The 20,527-nt window shown below is 38.7% G+C and overlaps 1 protein-coding gene and 1 long non-coding RNA gene across 5 annotated transcripts in view; one reads left to right on the top strand and one right to left on the bottom strand.

Annotated features, from left to right (window-relative positions):
- The first annotated feature begins 1,778 nt into the window (after positions 1–1,778).
- Positions 1,779–20,527, top strand: part of tpm4a (tropomyosin 4a) — a 21,460-nt gene continuing 2,711 nt past the window's right edge. The window contains exons 1-9 of one of the 4 annotated variants that reach the window (XM_025064106.1): positions 1,779–1,904; positions 2,047–2,248; positions 3,655–3,780; positions 16,714–16,847; positions 17,082–17,199; positions 17,293–17,363; positions 17,480–17,555; positions 19,425–19,487; positions 20,276–20,345. In XM_025064106.1, the coding sequence (XP_024919874.1) occupies positions 2,135–2,248; positions 3,655–3,780; positions 16,714–16,847; positions 17,082–17,199; positions 17,293–17,363; positions 17,480–17,555; positions 19,425–19,487; positions 20,276–20,345 (772 nt within the window). In that variant the 5' untranslated portion in view covers positions 1,779–1,904; positions 2,047–2,134. Of the gene's footprint in view, positions 2,249–3,654; positions 3,781–7,481; positions 8,035–16,713; positions 16,848–17,081; positions 17,200–17,292; positions 17,364–17,479; positions 17,556–19,424; positions 19,488–20,275; positions 20,346–20,527 lie in introns of those variants that run through there. The other 3 variants (XM_008335257.1, XM_008335268.2, XM_008335263.3) reach the window with 3 other exon arrangements.
- Positions 7,820–12,216, bottom strand: LOC112488340 (uncharacterized). Its single transcript, XR_003052316.1, has 2 exons — positions 11,886–12,216; positions 7,820–11,129 (listed from the first exon to the last, which is right to left on the bottom strand). It is a non-coding gene; the product is annotated as an uncharacterized LOC112488340 (long non-coding RNA).

The following is a 20,527-nucleotide window of genomic DNA, read 5'->3' as shown; positions in this document are numbered from 1 at the left end:
TAGTTTCCTACACTGCAGCTCTCTGGTCAGAAAACCGTAGCTGTGACATATTTTCTCTTCTCTGCGTTCTTTTGCCAAGCCGTCCCTCCTGCTCCACATACAACGGAACATTTTGGTTTTTCATCATTTTTGCAGCTTCTCCACACAGCTGCTGGTCACATCAGAGGCTGAATACCACAGATGTGCAGCATTTGTTAATACTTTCCACACACTGCATACATTTAACACCTTTACCCCTCACAAAAACTTCTTGGAGCCTACTGATGCATTTTGATTTTGTTAAGCAAACGAAAATAAAAAATAAAGGTTACACTCCTGTATTTACAAGGCGGCTGTTAAATAGTCTGTGTTCATCTGCTCTTGAATGATAGTTATGAGTGCTCTGTAACAGTAAAACCTGCAGTACTTTAAAAGTTGGCTGCTGTTGACTGCCAACATGTGAGCTCTGTTCAGTGTGTGTAAAATACATATATGTTCCTTTGATAAAACCTGTTGAGGAAACTATTTTATATGTGCTCTGCATCCTACAGCAGTAAAATGGATTACATTTTCATGGATGTATCAAAGTCCATTTTTTAAAATATCATGGTTATATTCCACCGAAAACCCCCAATAAAATGGTTAAAATGGTTTACACAAAAATGACCTATTTATGGTTTAAGTTAGGGTGGTCCGATAGTATCACCATACTGAATATCCCTAGTTTAAGTTGTATCAGGCCAGTCATTGCACTTATTTAGTGCCATTTTAGTTAGTTGAGTGAATTGTGGTTACGTACTCAAATTATGGTCAGAACTCTTGCCGTATCGAAACATCACAAGCTCTAACTGACTATTTTTGTGAATTAAATTTGAATGTAACCTGGTTTCCTCCCATGGTCCAAACTCATTCAGATTGGGCATTAGGGTAACTGGACCATAGGTGTGAATGAGATTTGAATGGTTGTTTTGTCCTTTTATGTGGCTCTCTGATGAATTGGCCCTTTGTCCATCGAGGGGACACGCTGGACTGCTGAACAGATGTGAGATATCATTGCTTGATAAAACATGTTTTGGAAGCTGAGGACTTCATATACAATAATGCTAGGCTGTTTTGGGTCAGGGCACAGTGGTACTTTAGTTTGTCGCGCCTGTCCCTTTAAGACAAAACGATTGGGAACAGACATAACTAGATATTCCTAATTGATTGAAGTTGTAGTCATTATATGTGGCTGTCTGTCTCTATGAATGAATGAATAAATGAATGTTCATTTGTGATAGGCTGCATATAAGCCTGCAAGACATAAAAGATTAAAGTGGAATATTTACCACAAATTGTTTTATGCACACCCTAGAACTCTGTCTGTCTGTTTTTCTTTCGCTCCTAGATGCTCTGAACACAGGCCTCCTCTGTTCCCAGTCAACTTCAAATCATGATGTGGTTTTTTATCAAACTCAAGCATCTAAACTCTAATTCTGCACTCTGCTTTACTTCTCAAACCTGAGGTGACTTTTTTTATTCTGTCTGTGATAATGGACACATGCAGCACTTGTCAGGCTTACAAGACATGGTCATATAATCATATATATATCATATAATTATTATTTTGTCTCTCTTAGGTGTGACATGTTGGAACCCAGACATCTTTTTTGTTTACTGATAGCTGGGTAAAAGTGGAAGCGAGAAGCTGCTCTCCTGTCTCCCATGAATGCTCTCAGCAGTCCAAATAAGGAGATTACTGGACGGGTGCAAGGACCATTCCCCAGATAGACCCTGGACACAGAGTTTGATATGGTAAAGTGCGCAGTTGAGAGTGTGATAGTCAGGGAGTCAGACTGAAGTGGTCGCAGAATGGGCAGTGACCGGAGAAAATGATGGATAAGATGTGAGCAGAAAGGATGGATGGAAGGAGAGAGGGAGTGAGGGTGAGAATAAGGGGAGGAGGAGGTGGAGGGTGATCAGAGGCAGGTTCTGTTGCAGTTTAAATAACTACCCATGTAGGGCTATACAGCCTGTTCACAGCACTTTCTGTGCCTCCCTCTCTGCTTTCTCTCTGTTTCACTGCAGGTTTGTTGGACCCCTGCATCTCAGTAACAACATTTTTTGAAGCTGTGTTGTAGTATTTTGTAGAAGAAAAGACAACCTTTAATCCAACATGGAGGCCATCAAGAAGAAAATGCAGATGCTGAAACTGGACAAGGAGAATGCCATTGACCGAGCAGAGCAGGCAGAGACGGACAAAAAGGCAGCAGAGGATAAATGCAAACAGGTGAGGGCAAAAAGTGGGTCAGAAATGGATATGAATGAGTCTGTCGCCTTGACAGTTACTATGTTGTGTGAAATGACAGTCTAACCTAGAAGTTCTATGTTAGCCTGTCAAAATAATTTGAATTGTGTCGCTCAGATACCTCACAGTTAAGTTGGTCACAGACAAAACAGAGACTTTCCATCACCGCTGTTTTTTCATAGCCAAGCTCTGGAGATAATCCCAACAGTGATACCATACCAGACATACCTTGACGGAAAACACTTCACATGTATTTATACTACATTCCTCACAGCTAATTTACTCTTGAGCATGAACTGAAAAGACTTTTTTTTGTCCATTACTCAGAGACTGGATGATAAATTTAAAACACACACACACACATTTGCAGTTATGTTGACACAAGATACTTTGTAGAGTTCCATGCTGTACAGGATTATTTTTGGAAATAGGTCTGGAGGTTCAATATGATATTGATTAATAAATGGGGAACACTTAAGAAGGGTAAAAACAAAAAAATATTTAACTAGATTTTAGAACTATATGTATAAAGTAAACAATAAAGACTGGAGTAGGTTTTGGGAAGCGAGGATCAATGATCACATTTTATAATGATGGGATGGCAATACTAATTAGTAATAATGAGTAAAATACCTGGGAAGAGTTCTCTATATTCTCAGCTAACCAGTGAAAAGGAATCAAATGTTGAATTCTGAAGTCATGCTGGTGTAAATAGGTGTGAAAGACTACGTCTCATTTATATTCCTAGTAAAAATGTTTTATTTTATTCTGTCAACAGTATGGTGTGATAAGCTAGCTGCTGGTCTCATCTACGGTCATTGGATAAACAGAGAAACAGACGGTGACATAATAGTCCTGTCATCAGTGAATGTAACCAGACGTCTTTCTGTCCGTCCCTCCTTCATGTCGCTGATATTTTTTTCAAACAAACACACACACACACAAACATACATTATGTGTAAGCATCTGTGTGTTCTCACTGATAACATCTGTATTTTTAGACACTGGTAAAGTAGTGCAAGTACTAAGTACTGCATGGGCTCAAAGAAAAAACTGATTAGGGAGAGGGTGAAAGAGAGAGTGGGGCCATTTTGAACATTCCAGGATTTTTGGATTTGACATGGAGAATATCAACATTAAAATGTCCAAACACCCAGAAATAATTTATCCTCAAACTAAACACCTTACCAGTCAGCCTGCACCTTTATTATGTGTTTAAAGACAATGTGTAAACATGGAGGAAACACATCTGGGCTTTTGATTTACTTTGCTGCTCCTCTATATTGCCAAAACAGTGTGTTGCGCTCAGCTGAAGCTATATTAAAAACATAGGAAAATATAAACTACTAAAAAATGTCTGAATTGACTGATAGTGTATCTTGTTTTAGTTAGAGGATGAGTTGCTGGACCTCCAGAAGAAGATGAAGCAGACGGAGGACGAACTGGACAAATTCTCTGAGGGCCTGAAAGATGCTCAGGAGAAACTGGAATTGTCAGAGAAACAAGCTGCAGACGTGAGTGAAAGAGCAAACACATTCTCCACACTTGTACACTGAGGACAACCGGGGTCAGCTGAGTTCATTCGATTGTGTATAAAATGTAAAACAAAACCACGGGCCATCTCGCAAGAGTACGATACATAATATGATATATTATACACTGTTATGTCTGGAAGGAAATGTGTCCTGGACACAGGGCTGCTGGCCAATACACTTTCTGAAAAACAATAATGTAAAAAAAACAAAACAACAGCAACAAAAAAAACCACCAGCTAATGAAATTACAACAATTACAGATTGCATACAGTCCACTTTACCCATACAAATATTGCACATAGCAAATATACACACCCTGTGGTCAAAAACACTAAATAAAATATTACCTAATTACTGAATGCTTCAAGGCAATCAAAACATGGGAAAAGAAAAATGAAAAGAGTTGCTCCTGCTGTATTTGTCACAAAAGACCCCTCAGTGGTCTCTCTCTACGGCTCTAGCATCAGCCGTGGAATAACTTTGATCAGCCACTGAGTGGTCTGTTCCACTTCAGAGACTCTTACATTCCAGTGCAGACACTCCTGAAAGATGAAGACAAAATTGTAACCCAACAGAAGGTTATCAGGAAGGTGCCACAGTTGCTCTCCATCATCAGCTGTTTTCTGCACTCTAAATGTTAAGAACAGTCATCAGGATAAAATGGCAGTTCGCTTTAACCTGTGATACTGAAGTGAGTACCCTACCAATACAAAGATTTAGGTAAAATTATTTTACATTAATGTGCACATGTGCTGTTGTGATTTTGGGTATACTCAACAGATAATACCCAGTGTTTTCTTTAGGCCAAATTACTCCTGTTCCAGCAGCGCTGTCTTCTTGCCTTGAGATCACATTATCCCACAACAGACAAACAGATTATTCTAATTAAAGTCAAACTAATGTCCTCTGACATGCTCACTGAGGTGAGGGATCATTCAACCATGACCGCTTACTGAGCCGCTACTCGATGCTAAATTCTACAAGTGTACCTTTATGATAACCAGTGGCTAACAGAGCCTCACTGTTCCATCATACATACAGTACATGGAGTGAACAGAGACAAAGTTAATGATAATAACATGTGCGCTTTCAGTGCTATCACATGTCAGAATGTCTGCTGGGATAAAGCTGACCTCCAGGAGAATATGCTCACTGAAACACACAACTACTAGTTTTATGATTTCTGTGGGAATAGTATGATGTTTTCTACAGTAAGTGTTTCCATTGTGTCCTACTGTGACTAGACTTACAAATAATGAATAATTCTCTCTTTTATTTTACACTTGAAACTATCAACCTGTAGGACAACTAAACCTTAGGGAAAAAAAACACAGATTCTGAAATAATAATCCATCAATACAGACATTTAATAAATTACGCTAAAATTCACTGGCTGTTTCACTCACGTTACATTAATGAGCAGACTATTTGTTCTATGTGCTGTAAAGACGGTGCTGTTCCAAACTTGTCTGAGTGCAGCTCGGCTGATAAGAGGTCATTTGTGACCTGATCACCTGGAATGCGTCAGTCATTCCCCAGGACTGAAAGTGTGCAGTTGAGTTATTCTACGAGCTGTTAAATGTGTTCAGTGACGTACTTTGTCGATTACTGAATCAAACTGGATATGACTGTGTTCTGTAGGAGACCAAACCAAAGTTTGAGAAAGTAGTTTTACACAAAATAATTAGGTGGAAAATTAAGATAAACAGTTCTTCTGTGGCCAATCAGTTGCCATCTGGCTAAAGGCATCATATTTTCAGTTCTAGGCAACACCACAAAACCACAGAACTGCATTTCTGTCTGGTGGTGTTGTTGTCTTCCAGCATTTCAGCATGTACAGGCAGACATATGTAATCATTTCTGTGTGTCTGTGTTGTGCGGATAAGCGGTAAGAGATTTAGAGGACGGCAGACAAAGAAGCACCACAAAATAAAACGTTTTTCTTCCCCCTGAGCTTACAATAAGATGTGGTGTTGTTTAAGTCTCGCAGAGGATGTCCCTGGGATACGCAGCATTGTCCTGCACACAAAGAGAAAGGAAGTGTCTGACACACAGACACAGAGTAGAAGGATGAGACACTCTGGATTATCCACTCACTGAACAACTATTAGAACATTTCTAAAAAGCCCTGCACTGAATCGGTCATGTTGGATTTGAATTTGTGGTTTGCAAAAGTTTGCAGGATTATGCTCCCTCTGGTGAAGTCTAAACATTGACACACAGCCTTGCAGCCTCTCAGGCATTCGTCTCCACTTTCATTAATCCACCTCCACATGTCACTGTATTAGAGGCAACAGTCAAGTGATTACACATCTGAATTCACACAGTGCACAACCAGATTGGAAACCCAGAGGGGGCTGGGGCGGCCGAGCTAAAGATCCCAACAAGTGAGCAGTCAATTTACAGAGAATGGTTCTTCATGCACTGACAATAAGGATATCTGGGTCATTAAACTTTACTTGGCCTGCAAACGGACAAAGGCTCTTTGGCTCATATACACATTGTTATGGTTAGAGAGGGAGCCGTGCAGTCTTAATACCATCATTTACCACAGCAACAGTTACTGTTGTAGGAGTAGGCTGAACTGTGGTAGGCAGAGAAAGCAGGGGGGCTCTGGTATGTGAGGAATGTGGCTAAGGCAAACAGAAAGTTCAACAGAGTTGTTTTGAATGAAATCAATGCTTCCAGCTTTTCCGGTGCAAAGGGCAAATCAAACACAAAACGGCCATGGCCACATGCAATTGATTCAGTAAGATTTCCTCCTTTGTACATAGCAGCCACCCTGAATTTAGAGCGAACCTGATGCCAGTTGAAGTGGGCTAATCTGGGTTCTGCTGCCCAGTTTGCTCACCCACCATTGTGTTTGCTCAGTGTCAGATTGTGTGAATAGAAAACAATGAGGGTAAACATGGGAAGGGCCGGCAGAGACACATGAAGGATGGGGCTTAAACATGATTTACACCATAAACTGGACACTACCTTTTGGCCACACAGGTTTAAATAGTATTAACATGCTGTCACAGTTCCATTGCTGCAGATCTCATTTTTAGTGAAATAATAATTACACACAGACACAAAAATGCCCAACATTTATTCATTTATTTTATTTAATGGTCAAATTTCAAGTGTGGTCTTAGTGTTCGGACATTATTAACCACTAACATTTTTGATCTAATACTCTTTTGCAACCGTATAAAAGTGTTATCCATCCATCCATTACTGTATCTACCACTTAATCCAATTTAGGGGTCACGGGGCAGCCCATCTCAGCAGTCACCAGTATCTGCAACACTCGATGCAAAAATGACATTTTTATCTATTAGCTAGTAAAAACATCACCACGGCGACAAAGACAATTCGTCCATTCAATTAATGGAAGTAGTACAGTGATGATTATTTGATTACCACAGAAATAACAAATTACTGCATTCAGGAAATGCTTGCTTCTAAGAATATAGCATTGAGTATTTATTTTCTATATATATATGTATATGTATATGTACTGTATATGGACCCTGCAGACCCTTACCCCAATCTTAAACATTTTAAATATCTCTAAGATTAATATATTTTAGCCTATTTCTGATCTAAGCCTAATTCCAATACAAAAACGAGCACACGAACACATAGGCCCCGCCTTCTCTGACCTCATCGTCCCAATCACCTCTCTCCTCCTCCGGGTACCACAGTCTGCCGCTCTCAGCTCTCCACCGCGCAGCTTTTAACATTCCTCCTCCTCCTCAAACCCCAGCCGTCGGGACCAAAAACTACCAGAGGACAGACCGTTTTGTTAACACTTCACCACATTCCTACAGAGCAGAGAAACTTTTGGAGATCACCTGGACGCTCTTACTTCCTGGTTATATAACCTTTGCTGCACTTGAACGAAACCTCTACATTCCAGACTTGGGCCCTGAGCGGACTTCGACTTAATTTTTTCCCTCTCTTTATTTTAAAGTATCCCAAGGCTGTTCTCCTCTAAAACGTTCGAGTGTCAGGAGCCAGCGAAACCATCCTAGGTGTTATTGCACAACCTTAAAGTAGTCTTAAGTGAGTTTTTACTTCCCGTGTTTAGTCTTAAGTTAAGTGAGCTAACGGTGAACAATGGCTTCGAGCTCTGTGGATGCCGTGAAGAGGAAGATTCAGGTTTTGCAGCAGCAGGCCGACCAGGCAGAGGACCAGGCTCAGATGCTACAGAGAGAGCTGGACAGTGAACGGGAGATCCGAGAGAAAGTGAGACAATCGACCCTTCTTTCCCTTTTCTATAGCTCTGTGCTTAAATCTCACTTTACACACCGTGTCTGCCTTCGGTGTGCTTATTTGGTGTTTCTTTTCCTGTCCTACGTGCCTCAGCGGCTCTGTTGCGTCTCATGCAGTTCGTGTCATTGATTCTTTGGCGGGCGTGATTGTGCCACAATACAAGGCGTTGGTCTCTAATGAAAAAAAAGTTTGGATTCCTCCGGGTCTCTGCGCAGGCGCAGAGTCCTGTTCCTCATGGGCCTTAAAGCACCACGTCGATCGCCTCTAACCCATTATGTGGATGTCCAAGTACCTTTACCGCTCATATGTTTTAATCTCATTTTAAAACGTAATATGCTGGTAAACCAGGATTCGTTTTATAATGACCGGTAACGTTTTGGTCTGTTTTATTCAAACACGTCAAAAGTTTTATTGCCTGTTTAGCAAAAAAGACATTCCACAGCATTCGTATGGTCTATTTCATTAAGTGAATAACATTGAGTTAACAGTTCTAATGACTAATTAACTGTTAATTAAGGAAGTGTTAGAAAACATCTTTATGAAAAAGTATAATTGTACACATTTACTCCTCCCATATGTTTAAAGAATTAGCCTCCAGATATGTAGATTGTTGATTTCTCACATGGATTCTGCCCACGGCTTGTATTTTCTCACGGTCCTCTTCTTTACTGGTAGTTAGGTTTTTAATGGTTGAAAAGGTTTACAAATGACAAGTGGTACAAATTGAACTCGAAATTTCCATTTAAGAAGAAGGATAAGAGGAGGAAGAAGGCAAAGACCCTAGCTTGAGTTTGAATTGAAATAGTCTATTCACTGCCCACTGAGACACACATTTGTATAACAAGTAGACATATTTCTTGGTCTTGAAAAGTAAATGTTGCACTTGTTCATTTAAACATTTAGGAAAAAGGCATTGCACTTTGCTTATAAAGAAGGCCATTCAAATGGTCTGTATAGCAACCTCTGCCACAAAAGTCATGTTTATTTCTATCTTTTGGTGCTTACTATACAGATATAAAAATAGTTCTGATTTACTTATCATTTGTTACATAGTACATTCCATCATTGCACGCATTACTGCAGTTGTTCCTTTGGAGCAACACCTTTTATTGCACCTGATTTCTTAGCAATACCTGGTTTCTTAACATTACCTTGCTGCCACCCCATGGGGCTGATGTGTAATAGGATCTTTGGGATTATTAAATTAAAAGAGCCAAATATAAACACTGGTTTGAGCTTCATTTACATCTTTCTTCTTGTGGCCTTTTCTAATTGTTGTTTTCTTGTTTCCTTGACAAAACAAAACACAGAAAGGCGTCACTAAGACTAAGAACTTGTTTTTTGCTGACTGCTTGTCATACCACACTGTTAATCTGTATAATAACTATGAATAAATAAAGAAACACACACTCGGCCTGTTTGAGCACACAATAACAGCTGTAGTTGTATTATTACTGCTTTACTAAACACACAACTGATCACTGAACTTGTGTGGATTATTAAACCTTATATAAAATGCTGCAGGTTGACCCACACTTGTCACCTTAATATTGTTGGACTTTACCCAAATCCAAGTTTTAAGACTTTGGACTGCAAAACAGTTGTAGGCAGCAGAAAAAAATGCTTAGTAGCACAGGTACAAGACAGTCCTCGCCTGTTTTACATGTAGCTTTATGGCCAGCTCTGCCATTTCCTTTGCATGGGATCTGGTTAACGACTGGACAAGGAGAGAGAGAAAGAGAGAGAGTGTGTGTGTAGGCGAGTAGGAGGGAAAGGTGTGGCTCACAGTAAATATATGGTGGCAGAGATGATGAAAGGAGTGGGAATAACCCCTTTGTTACTCTGTCTCTTAGGTAACAGGTTACTGTTATTTAACATGATTTACACCTCGGTGTGTAGTCCACCAGTTGTATCAGTCATGTAAACACAACAACTCGTCTTTCTCGATAAATTGATCATAACTGCCTTAACCTTTTCGTAATGGGACAATGAGGGTCATTCTTCACCTTTCTCTTCTTTATCTCTCACAATGTATCCATTACACCTAATGTGAAAGATGAGATGAAAGATTTGTAATTAATAACGAAGTTACTCTCTTTTTTTATTTAATTAATTGAATGTGTAAACACTTCTATATAGGGTCAATTGTATAGGTACTTGGTAAACCTTTCTGATGTGTGGAAACACATTTTGATCTCCCATGACATTCCTTTTAGCCCTAATGTGTCACAGCATTCTCTGCTGTCACACTTCTCTGTGTATGTGAGCTAAGTGTGAGAGAGAGTGGTGCTTTTGTGTGGCAGGGTTGGTTTGGTCCCATATGTGAATAATTAGGGCAACCTGGAGTTATTTCTTGACACAAAAACTCTTTCATAGGCACATGGAGAGATCAAGACAGGAATCCTGCTGAGTGTGTTAAGGTAGTGATTCATTGTAAAAAAATGTGAACGTGTAAAGAAAAAAAAAAGAACTCCTGGCTACAGATCTTTATAAAACTAAGCATGGTTTGTGTGCTATTTATATTGTTTTTCTGCCAGCATTTGAGACGTTACTCAACACCACAAACATTTCCCAAACGTTCTGTCAGATTAAAAAGACAATTTGCAGTTTTTCAAATCTTATTTTAGCTGCTCATATGCATTTCCAAGTTGCTCACTGTTTTAATGATTGTTCAGGCCAAAGATAAACTTTATGGACTTTCTGGTAAAATATTTCTATCATTTTCTATCAAGACTTCAGCATATTAAGTCAATGAAAACACCAATAAAAAAGAGAAGTGTAACCTTAGAAGCATTGATTTCCTAATTTAAAGTTAGTTTCGTTCTGTAATGCTGGTGTGTTGAAAACAGAAGTCATTTTGTTGCTGTTGTGGTATGCAGTTTTTACTGTAGAACATGCAAAAATACAATGTATTACCTGAATTATACAAAGCCATTTTAAACCGGATTTAAGTAATTTTCACGGACATGTTAGATATGGGAATAACGCCCCTCCCAGGATGTCGGCGATTCTGGCCCAGCACTTCCTTTGCTTCTACTCCCGAAACTTCCTGTCCCTGGGCTCCAGCCCTGATGAACAGGAAAATTAGTGTGTGGACAACTTTGTGGTTTTAAGTGCCTCATGTTTGTTGTAATTAGGTACATAATTGTTACTGAAAGCACAACATATTTATTTCAGAAACCAGCTCATTTGAACAGCAGGTGTGGTTCTCTTTAAGACTAAAACAAAATGTTAGGGCAGTTGAAGTTAACACAGTTATAGCCATTATTGATTGTGAAATTAATCAGAATAAATGTTTAACACATTTTAATAAATGGGCAGAATGATGCCCTGTTTATTCTATATCCAAGAAATGCATGGTTTGCTTCACCAAACACAAGGCAAGGAGTAATTCTACCGCCTACAAGCTAACCGACACAATTGTGGAATGGATAGCACAAGACTGTAGACTGATTATTATTGTTGAGGACGAACGCCTCACAGAAGTTTTATACTAAATCTTCAGGAGTTCTACAAGCCACTGTCGGTGCACAGAAAGAAAGAAGAAATAAAATTGACCAGTTTTGAAAAGCAAAAAAATTGAGTCCTACTTTTGCATCATTTTCTTGACAATTTGAAATAACAATTCCATCATTTGGATTAGTCAAAGATAAAAACAGGTGTGAAACACGTACTACTTGCTGTTATTTATCTATATGTTATTTCAGTCATATACTATATTATTAATATTTAAGAATGTTCATTTATTTTTCCAATGACACTTCCCAGTTTCACTGATTTAGTCGGATTTCTTCTCTGCAAATGTTTCTACTTTCCAAATATACCTTCCACTTGTTGATGCTTCTGGCAGTGGTTGTCTTTCTAGGGAACACTCCCATGTTCCCTGTGGTCTGGCTGTATATGCAGGCCAGGGTTGTGGCTTCTAGTTATAGTGAGAAAAGAGAATATTTTGGTAAATTTCATTTGTGCAAGGCTTAATATGTCAAGTGTTAAGTGTTGGTAAGTAGCATTATAATGTTAAAAAGTGTGTTTTATTATTGTATTTCACAATGTACAAACATTCTACAAATGAAATGGTTTTGGTTTTGGTGTTTGTGTCCAACTTTAAAAAAGGGCATGTCTAAAATAACTTCAGAGCAGGATCCAGGCATGATTAAAAGGGTCGGTGATGAATATTGTATTTATATTGCCTATAAAAAAATATTAGAACATAGTAAATTTGTCCAACATGTACTTAAGTGTAAATCACCCCATTTAGTGTGAACCACTCCATTAGAAACTGTAGTAAAATTAGGATTTATGGAAGTTCCGAGTAAACCAAGCGCTCTGAGTTCTGAAATGTTCAGGCCTAGATTGACTTTTCAGACATCCTGTCATTTGTTTTGTGCCATATGGATTTCAGTCAACATCTTGTCGGGGTTTTGCTGCTCAATGTTTTTACAACAGTTTTATTCTAAGCCACAAAGCAGCTCAGGAAGAGCTCTGTGAAAGTCAGGTTACATGCAGTTGGAAAAACAACATAAAGAATTAATTGTGAGGCTCGTCTGGAGGTTCAATAATCTACTTTCATGCTTCTTGGCAAGCTGGCCTCCACTGTGTACATCTCTCTTTATGTGTCACTTCTTATTGGAAAATGACGACACACTTGTGCAGGGAAAGAAAGTGTGCAGCCGTGTCAGGAACATCATTCACAACAGCATTGTGCTGCTTATTAGCCCAGTGCCCCAGATTCAGGCAGTAATTAGATTTCTCTTTCATTTGCCCTTGGTTCCATTTCTAATACACAGTTTATTTAGGTAGTTTTGAGTCAGGCCTGGTAAAACAGTCTGTCCACCATAGACTGTTACTGTGAGGAGCTTGATGGCTGTTATGTTGTCAGTTGTGGAGACACCAGGTAACAAGCGCAAAACAACCATTTTTACAACTTATTATAACGTCATATGTTACTTATTAAAGAAGTTTAACCCCAATGAGTTATAAAAGGATCGGCTCTGTCAATTTAACATTGCAATCATGCATTCTTAAATTGACAGAACCATTGACAGAGACATAAATGCTCTTCAGTTTTATTTTTTAAATAGAATAATTAGTTGGCATGTGTCTGTCCTTTCCTGTTTGTACTGGGAGTTAAAAAGAAGGGGTAGTCCTGAAGGTTAGGACTTAATGAAAGTCTTAATCTTACCAAGCTAATACATTAAAGATAATAATAAGTATTATTGGTTGAAAGTATTTCCCTTTGCATTGGTTTATGAACTGACTTACTAATTATATAAGATTCAGGAGCAGAGGCATTCTCATTGGATGGCTAACTCTGTGATGTAAAGGGATTTGAGTGGTCATCAGCACTGAAAAACATCTATATAAATGGAGCCCACTGTTATGTACAGTAATTGGATTGCTATTAGTAGATACATTACTTCCTGGAAATGTCAGGGGTTGCAAAATAAAGATAAACTGAATTTCCCAGATGTTGTATTTTGTATCTTAAATTAATTGTATAACAAGGAATAAAACATATATGTAATTTGACATGTGCTTCAATAAGCGTATAGTCACCTTTAAGTTAGCATTCTTGTTTTTTTTTTGTTTTACCGATTGAGGTTGACAAAATGTAACCTCGACGTGTAACCTCACCACTAGATGTTGCCATGTCCTGGACGCTGTGCCTTTAAATCAATCTAATCACCACTATCTGTAACAAACGTGTATGTGTGTATAATGGTCTAAAACCGCAGTCTTCCTGATACTACACCACAGACATTCTCCATGGTTTGTTTTACCATATAAGGCGCTGGTGTGCATCCCTGGCAGCAAGGAAATGCAAAGTGGCTGCTGAAGGAAGGGGCACGGCCCCGACAGAGAGAATACCAGCTCCGAAGAAAGAAAGAATAATTAAAGGGAGGAAAAGGGAGGATGTTTATCTGCCGACTTCCTGTCACATTTTACTATTTCCTTTTTTGTAAAGCAGTGCCCGTGGCGTTGCTCAATTGCTGAAATAGTTTTCTTCTTGTGTTACCTTTTTCTTTAGGATTCCTAAAAATACTTCCTCTGATATGTTTTGCTTTCTGTTGCGTTGGTTAAATTTTTTTTTTTTGTGAAAGGTGGAAATCTCTTATTATTACCATCAGGACCTTTTCTATATTGGTCAAAGATCAGTAAATTGGAGACAGGAGACTCTTTATTTATTTTTTTTAACCGTGACACAGACTGTCTTTGTCTTTAGGGAAACCCCTTCCGTCCATGGTGTGGTAAAAAATCTAATGGCAGATAAAACAAACAGGTTAAACATACAGTATGTCATCATAGCTACAGATCAACACACTTCCGCCATAGTTGTGGTGTCTGTGACTTTTGTGTAGCCTGACAACAGATGAACAATCCATTGTGCAGGAAAAAATATCTGTCAGCTATCTGTCAGCTGATAAGTTTAGAGCGGGCTTTTGTAAAGGAGTTCTGACTGACGGTTTGTTAAAAGCAAAAACATGCACATTTTCGTGTGAGATTTCCCCAAATTCAAAAGGACAGTAGTGTCCATAAGGGAATAAATTAAAGATTTTGAGGTTTTTGGACTGATTTATGATTCATTTATTCGTTGTTGGGTTAGGTTTACCTCTGTGAAGTGCTGCTTGTTTTAAGACACGTCAGCCCGAGCTTAACAGACGTTTCCTGTCTCCTATCAGCGGTCACTGCTAGCAGCTGTCAGTGCAGTGAGGCAGGATCTGGGAAGGGACAAAAAAAGAAACCAGGAGAGGAAAAACACAGCAGTGGAAAGACTGAGTGACCAGTCAGCACTTAGATGACATAAAGAAGGGATGGAGAAAAATGTAAAAAACCTAAGACTGGTGCTGGTTACAAGAATGTAGGAACCTTTGCCTTCATTTCCTGACATTGCGTCTATAACAGAATAGACGTTGGTCTCGTCATTCTTTTCTGCTGAGTTCTCAGTCTCAGTGGCCTTTCCTGATTCGTGTCAGGAACTTTATCATGCCTTGTTTGGAGCAGAATAATTCACATACCTGTAAATTTAACGGCAGACACTTTGACCCTTGATCTGACTTCTGGGCTGAATGTTTCGCTAATGAGTCACTGACCTACTAACTGCTGCTCTGCAGCTGTGCACAGAATAATGTCTGTGTGAAGAAATCCTACGCCGCTCCAGCTCAGGAACTGGGAGTAAAATTGTGGAACGCACTGTTTTCTAGTGAATGGTCCACTGTTAGAGTAGCTCAAAAGTAAAATCACATCATCCTGACTATAAACATGGTTTGGTTTTGGTCGTGGTTGACAAATCTCTGTTTAACAAACTCAGAGGAAATCCTGTTTTTGTCTTCTCTGCCTTTGTTTACTAAGGGCAGAAGAGAAGAATTCCACTTTTTCTGCCTACATGCCCCATTTCGGAATTTACATTCCCCAGAAGCATTTAGATCCAAGTCCTCTTTGTATATTAGAAAGGATTAGACTTTCCGGCCAGACTCAGCAGATAATGCTGCTGCTTCATCAAAGGCTGTTTATTACAGGTAGGAATGTCTTCCATAGAAGATCATCTAAAGGCCTCCAGCTGTGTCTGTTCTATGGATTGCTGGGAAACCTGAGCCGCCCCAGTAAGAGCAACAAGATAACAGTGTCCATGCACTGAGGGAAAATACTGAAGTGAGCAAATGTTAATTACAGACCAACTCCAGTGGAAAATAAATCAGTCCTAACTGTGACGCAGAAATGGTTTTTTAAAGATGAAATGTGTTTTGGTCATGTTCACGGGAACAGAAGTTTATGGAATAACTGCCACTGGTAAACAATACAAACATTGATTCAATTGATTTAAAATTTTAATCAGATAAATCACAGGCTAGCTGCGGATTAATGTGGATTAATGCATTTTTTGTGTATGCATGAAAAGAACAATTATTGACAGCAGGGAAATGTTAGTGATTTATACCAGTTTTTGTTTTTGAGTAATTGAAATGGAAAAAAATGTTAAGTAACTATGTGCAGAAACTATGTACATTTATTCATAGAGTTTGGTGGATTTCAGTCTGCAAACATGTCAAACCCAAAACACCGTAAAAATCTATAGTAATATGGCTTCTTTCAGAGCGTCAGTGAAGCCGTTGTCCTCAACAACAACAATAAGTCTGTAGTCTCCCACAACTCATTTGTCAACTGTTTCAATTTGTCAGTCATAGTTTAAGTTTCTGCTGAATGAGGTGATATTTTAAGCTCCTGCTGTGTGTACAGACATGTAATAACATGTAATAATTGGGTATACAGTGTGGGTCATTCAGCCTATGTTTTAAGTCATAGTAAAACGTAAAGTATACCATGCATATATGTTTTATAAATATAAAGTTAAAATATTGTAATATATATATATAAATCTGTGCACTTGGTAATTACGCAGTCATATTATAATTATTAATGATATAATGAATTATTTATGAATAGAAATGCTGGGTTTATTTTGTTATTTGAGATTTTACATTACAATTCAATACATGAAGCAGTCACTGCCCCAGGTAATGTACACTATGTACTAGTGAAGAAAAAAATATAAGCTTGATTCCGAACCCATTCTTCACTCCGTGTTATGAGGACGACATACTCAGCTCAATGAATCATTAAAAACTGATTTTCTCTATTTTTCTGTTCCATTAGGCGGAGGGTGATGTAGCAGGCCTGAACCGTAGGATTCAACTGGTGGAGGAGGAGTTGGACAGAGCCCAGGAGAGGCTGGCTACAGCGCTGCAGAAGCTGGAAGAGGCTGAGAAGGCTGCAGATGAGAGTGAGAGGTCAGTAAAAAAAAAAAAAAGAGAGATTAAAACCAGTGTCGGCCTGGATGTTTCTCTCAGACACCTGCATTCAATATGAATGGGAATTTCATATTGGATCGGGACTTGGTGTCGTGTATGATAAAATATTTGACCTCATTTTGCCCAGCACCTGGCTCTGATGAACTGTACAGCCTGATAATGTTTATGTTCAGTACACATTTTCTTCATTTCCTCTGTGTCTGGTCCATTCAGAGGAATGAAGGTGATTGAGAATCGAGCAATGAAGGACGAGGAGAGGATGGAGATCCAGGAGATGCAGCTGAAGGAGGCCAAACACATTGCAGAGGAGGCTGACCGTAAATATGAGGAGGTAAGTCCAGTTTTCCTTCTCACCGCTTGTATATTGTCCGATGGAAGTTCAAAGTTGTTCCCTGTCTTAAGTTTTGAGTGTTTTTCTTCTCAGGTGGCTCGCAAGCTGGTGATACTGGAGGGAGATTTGGAGAGAGCTGAGGAGAGGGCTGATCTTTCTGAGTGGTAAACCATAAAAACATTAACACTACATTAACGTTTACATTCACATACTCTTCCATGTTTGTTTTATTTCATGTTTTTGTTAAGACCAATAAAATGTATTGAATGTATGTCTACAGCAAAGCCAGTGACCTGGAGGAGGAGCTGAAAAATGTGACTAACAACCTGAAATCCTTAGAAGCTCAGTCTGAGAAGGTACGTTTTGGGAAAGAAGTTTCAGCTATATACCGTTCATACTCGCATATGAGCCAAATTTAAAATACCAAAAAATAAAGATCAAATTGGGGGACGGCTTATCAGCATCATAGCCGGTAATAAACACCAAGTCGGAACGTATCGTCAAAAATATCAATATATACATATATATATATATATAATTATTTTAACTCTTAACACTGATATACAATGGTCCCTCTCCTATCGTGGTAGTTGCGTTCCAAGACCCACTGCAAAAAGGAAAAATCCACAAAGTACAGGCGAGATAGCTAGGCGAGATATCTATTTATTTTAGCTATATTATTTACATATATATATTTACCCTTTATGAACCTCTTCCACACTGTTATCAACCCTCCCTAGACTGTATCACCCTTTCCCACACAATTATATGCAGAGTAGAGTTGTAGAATGGAAATATAAGACATTTATTATAAGACATAATAAGACATTACGTAAATAAATTAAATACACGACACAGAAGAGGTTAGCGCTCAGCTGCAGGAGGGACGCAGTTGCAGCCCCGGCTGCAGGTGAGCGCAATTGCAGTAATCAAGCCTCTCCTTATATTAGTAGAAGCCAGGACCGAGATGAGAGGAGAGTGAGCAGAGTGCATACTGGCCAAGACGGACGGACCGTATATGACACCGCAGAAGCGCACATTATTGTAAAGAAAAATAAAGGCTGTTAACTGTCATCTGTGTCAGCGTCTCCTTTAGGCTTCATAACAGAAGCCTGAGAAGATGCCGAGCGTTTAGGAGGCATCGTAGGGCGTTAAATTAGGGTCAACTTTCACCAATGTCTGTGTATTTCGTAACAAACATTGGTGAAATCTTCGTAATTTTAACGTAAACTGTGTTAACCTAAACCAAGATAATTTTCTAATTCTTTGTTGATGCACACAGCATTGTGGTCAGCTTATATGTGAGTTTTTGTAAAAATCACCATTTTCGAATCAATTTTCAGGGGTCAGCTTATCCGCGAATCAGCTAATATACGAGTATGTACGGTATTACAGTTAAGACTTCGAACCATCTGGTTTCTCCAGGTATCTGGTCATTGTGATTCAATGGTGAAACATTTTATTTTATCAGGACATCAACAGTTTGAACGCAAGAGCAGCTTCCTGTCTATATAACAGGAACAAACCACAGAACTAAATATGTAGTATAACACAATGTACACAGCAGTGTACACATGGCAACCAGGTCTTACTGCCTGTGGCCTGTCATTAGATTCTTACTGTATCTGGAGGTTGTAATTAACTTCGTCTGAAAGCACACAACATCAACCAGGTGTTGTTTCAAAGTGACTAATTGAAAGAGATGTATCACTAGATCCGGCTTTTCAGACAAAAAAAAAACTTTGATATTTTTTTCCTTACCTTTATAACATAAACCCTAGTGGCTACAGTATTTGTGTTTTTAAAGTCAAGTATCAGACTGTTAAAGCATACTTTGCCCAGCAGCCAGTAGAGACCTGCATTACATTCCTCCAGGTTGATTTGTTCCTCCCCAAGCACGGACACGCAGGATGAAGTCATGCCAGGAGCAGCACATGACGTGTGCTGTACCTGCCCCCACCTCGTTTAGTCAGACCTGCCAGTGTTGACATCACAGCTCAACCTGATCCTGAGGGCAGGACAACACCTTCGGTCTTTTGTGAAAACTTGAGTGCCTCCTTTTTTAGTTGCTACTCCTTAAAAGGGAGCGGTTAAATGGCCCAGAGAGGTTTTTAATCACTGTAGGATGGCATGTGATAACTGAAAGCATGTTTAAACATGCAACTGTGTTCCTGCTCCTAATTAGGAAATGTTTGTTTTTTAATGTGTGTTTTTTCTGTCAACAGTACTCAGAAAAAGAGGACAAGTACGAGGAGGAAATCAAAATACTGACTGACAAACTGAAGGAGGTTAGAATGTTTTCCTGTGATCGTATGACAGGACATGCTTCATAAACATAACCTCACCCATACAAGTCATACAAGTCATGACAACAACATTACCCCTAGAAAGTATTTCTATGGACTAAAAGGAATTTTAAGTAAATAATTTCCAAACAGTATAGCTTTATTTTGGTAACCTTATATGTATTTAATAAAAAAGTATACATTTTTTTAATTAGTACTTTATCGCCCAGGCAAAAAATATAAAAACTATAAAAGGGTAATTTTTAACTAATGAATTGCACATATGAATTAAATGTGTTATTGCATTTGTGCTTAATTTTTTAATACTAGGCTGAAATGCTTTTCTTTCAGATAAGGATATTAAGAACAAAATAGTTCATACTTGAAGAGGATAATAATAATAATATATGCTGTGCTCACAAACAGGAAGTATTTAGTGTACAAATCCAGCCGAGTGTGAAGTATAATCAGGAAGTTAAAGTACCTAATCCAGAATGAAACAAATTGTTTAGAAGTACTCTAGAACTACTAACAATATGCCAGAGAATGACTTAGTCTGGAGTAGCGTAAACATTTCTATCATTACTGACTTAAAGATTTATTCAGTAAAGTGGTATAAGCCTTAAAAATGAAGGTTCTGTACATTTAAATTTACAAGATTTAAAAGCATAAATAAATACAAATGTTTTGAGGTCAGCTAAAGTACAGAAACTAACGAGCAGTTTTATTCTAATGGCAGTGGTTAAGGTTGCATCTGTTGACATACTGTGTCCTGTGTCTGTTACTCTCAGGCTGAAACCCGTGCAGAGTTTGCGGAGAGGACAGTGGCCAAACTGGAAAAGACCATCGATGACCTGGAAGGTACAAGATCTGAATTATCCAGTTTTTGGAAATTCATTCTTATAATAACTTTTTTAAAAATTTGTCCAAAAAATCCAAAAAATATGATTTGAATTTGGGGTCTTACATGAAGTATCCATCTCTCATCATCCATCGTAGCTAACATCCTATTACACACAGGCACAGGGGTATGGTTAAGTTTG

The sequence above is a fragment of the Cynoglossus semilaevis genome, chromosome 2 (genome assembly GCF_000523025.1).
Source record: "Cynoglossus semilaevis isolate Cse_v1.0 chromosome 2, Cse_v1.0, whole genome shotgun sequence".
Taxonomy (NCBI): domain Eukaryota; kingdom Metazoa; phylum Chordata; class Actinopteri; order Pleuronectiformes; family Cynoglossidae; genus Cynoglossus; species Cynoglossus semilaevis.
Note: the sequence above shows the minus strand (reverse complement) of the source record. Positions and strands in the feature narration are given on the sequence as shown.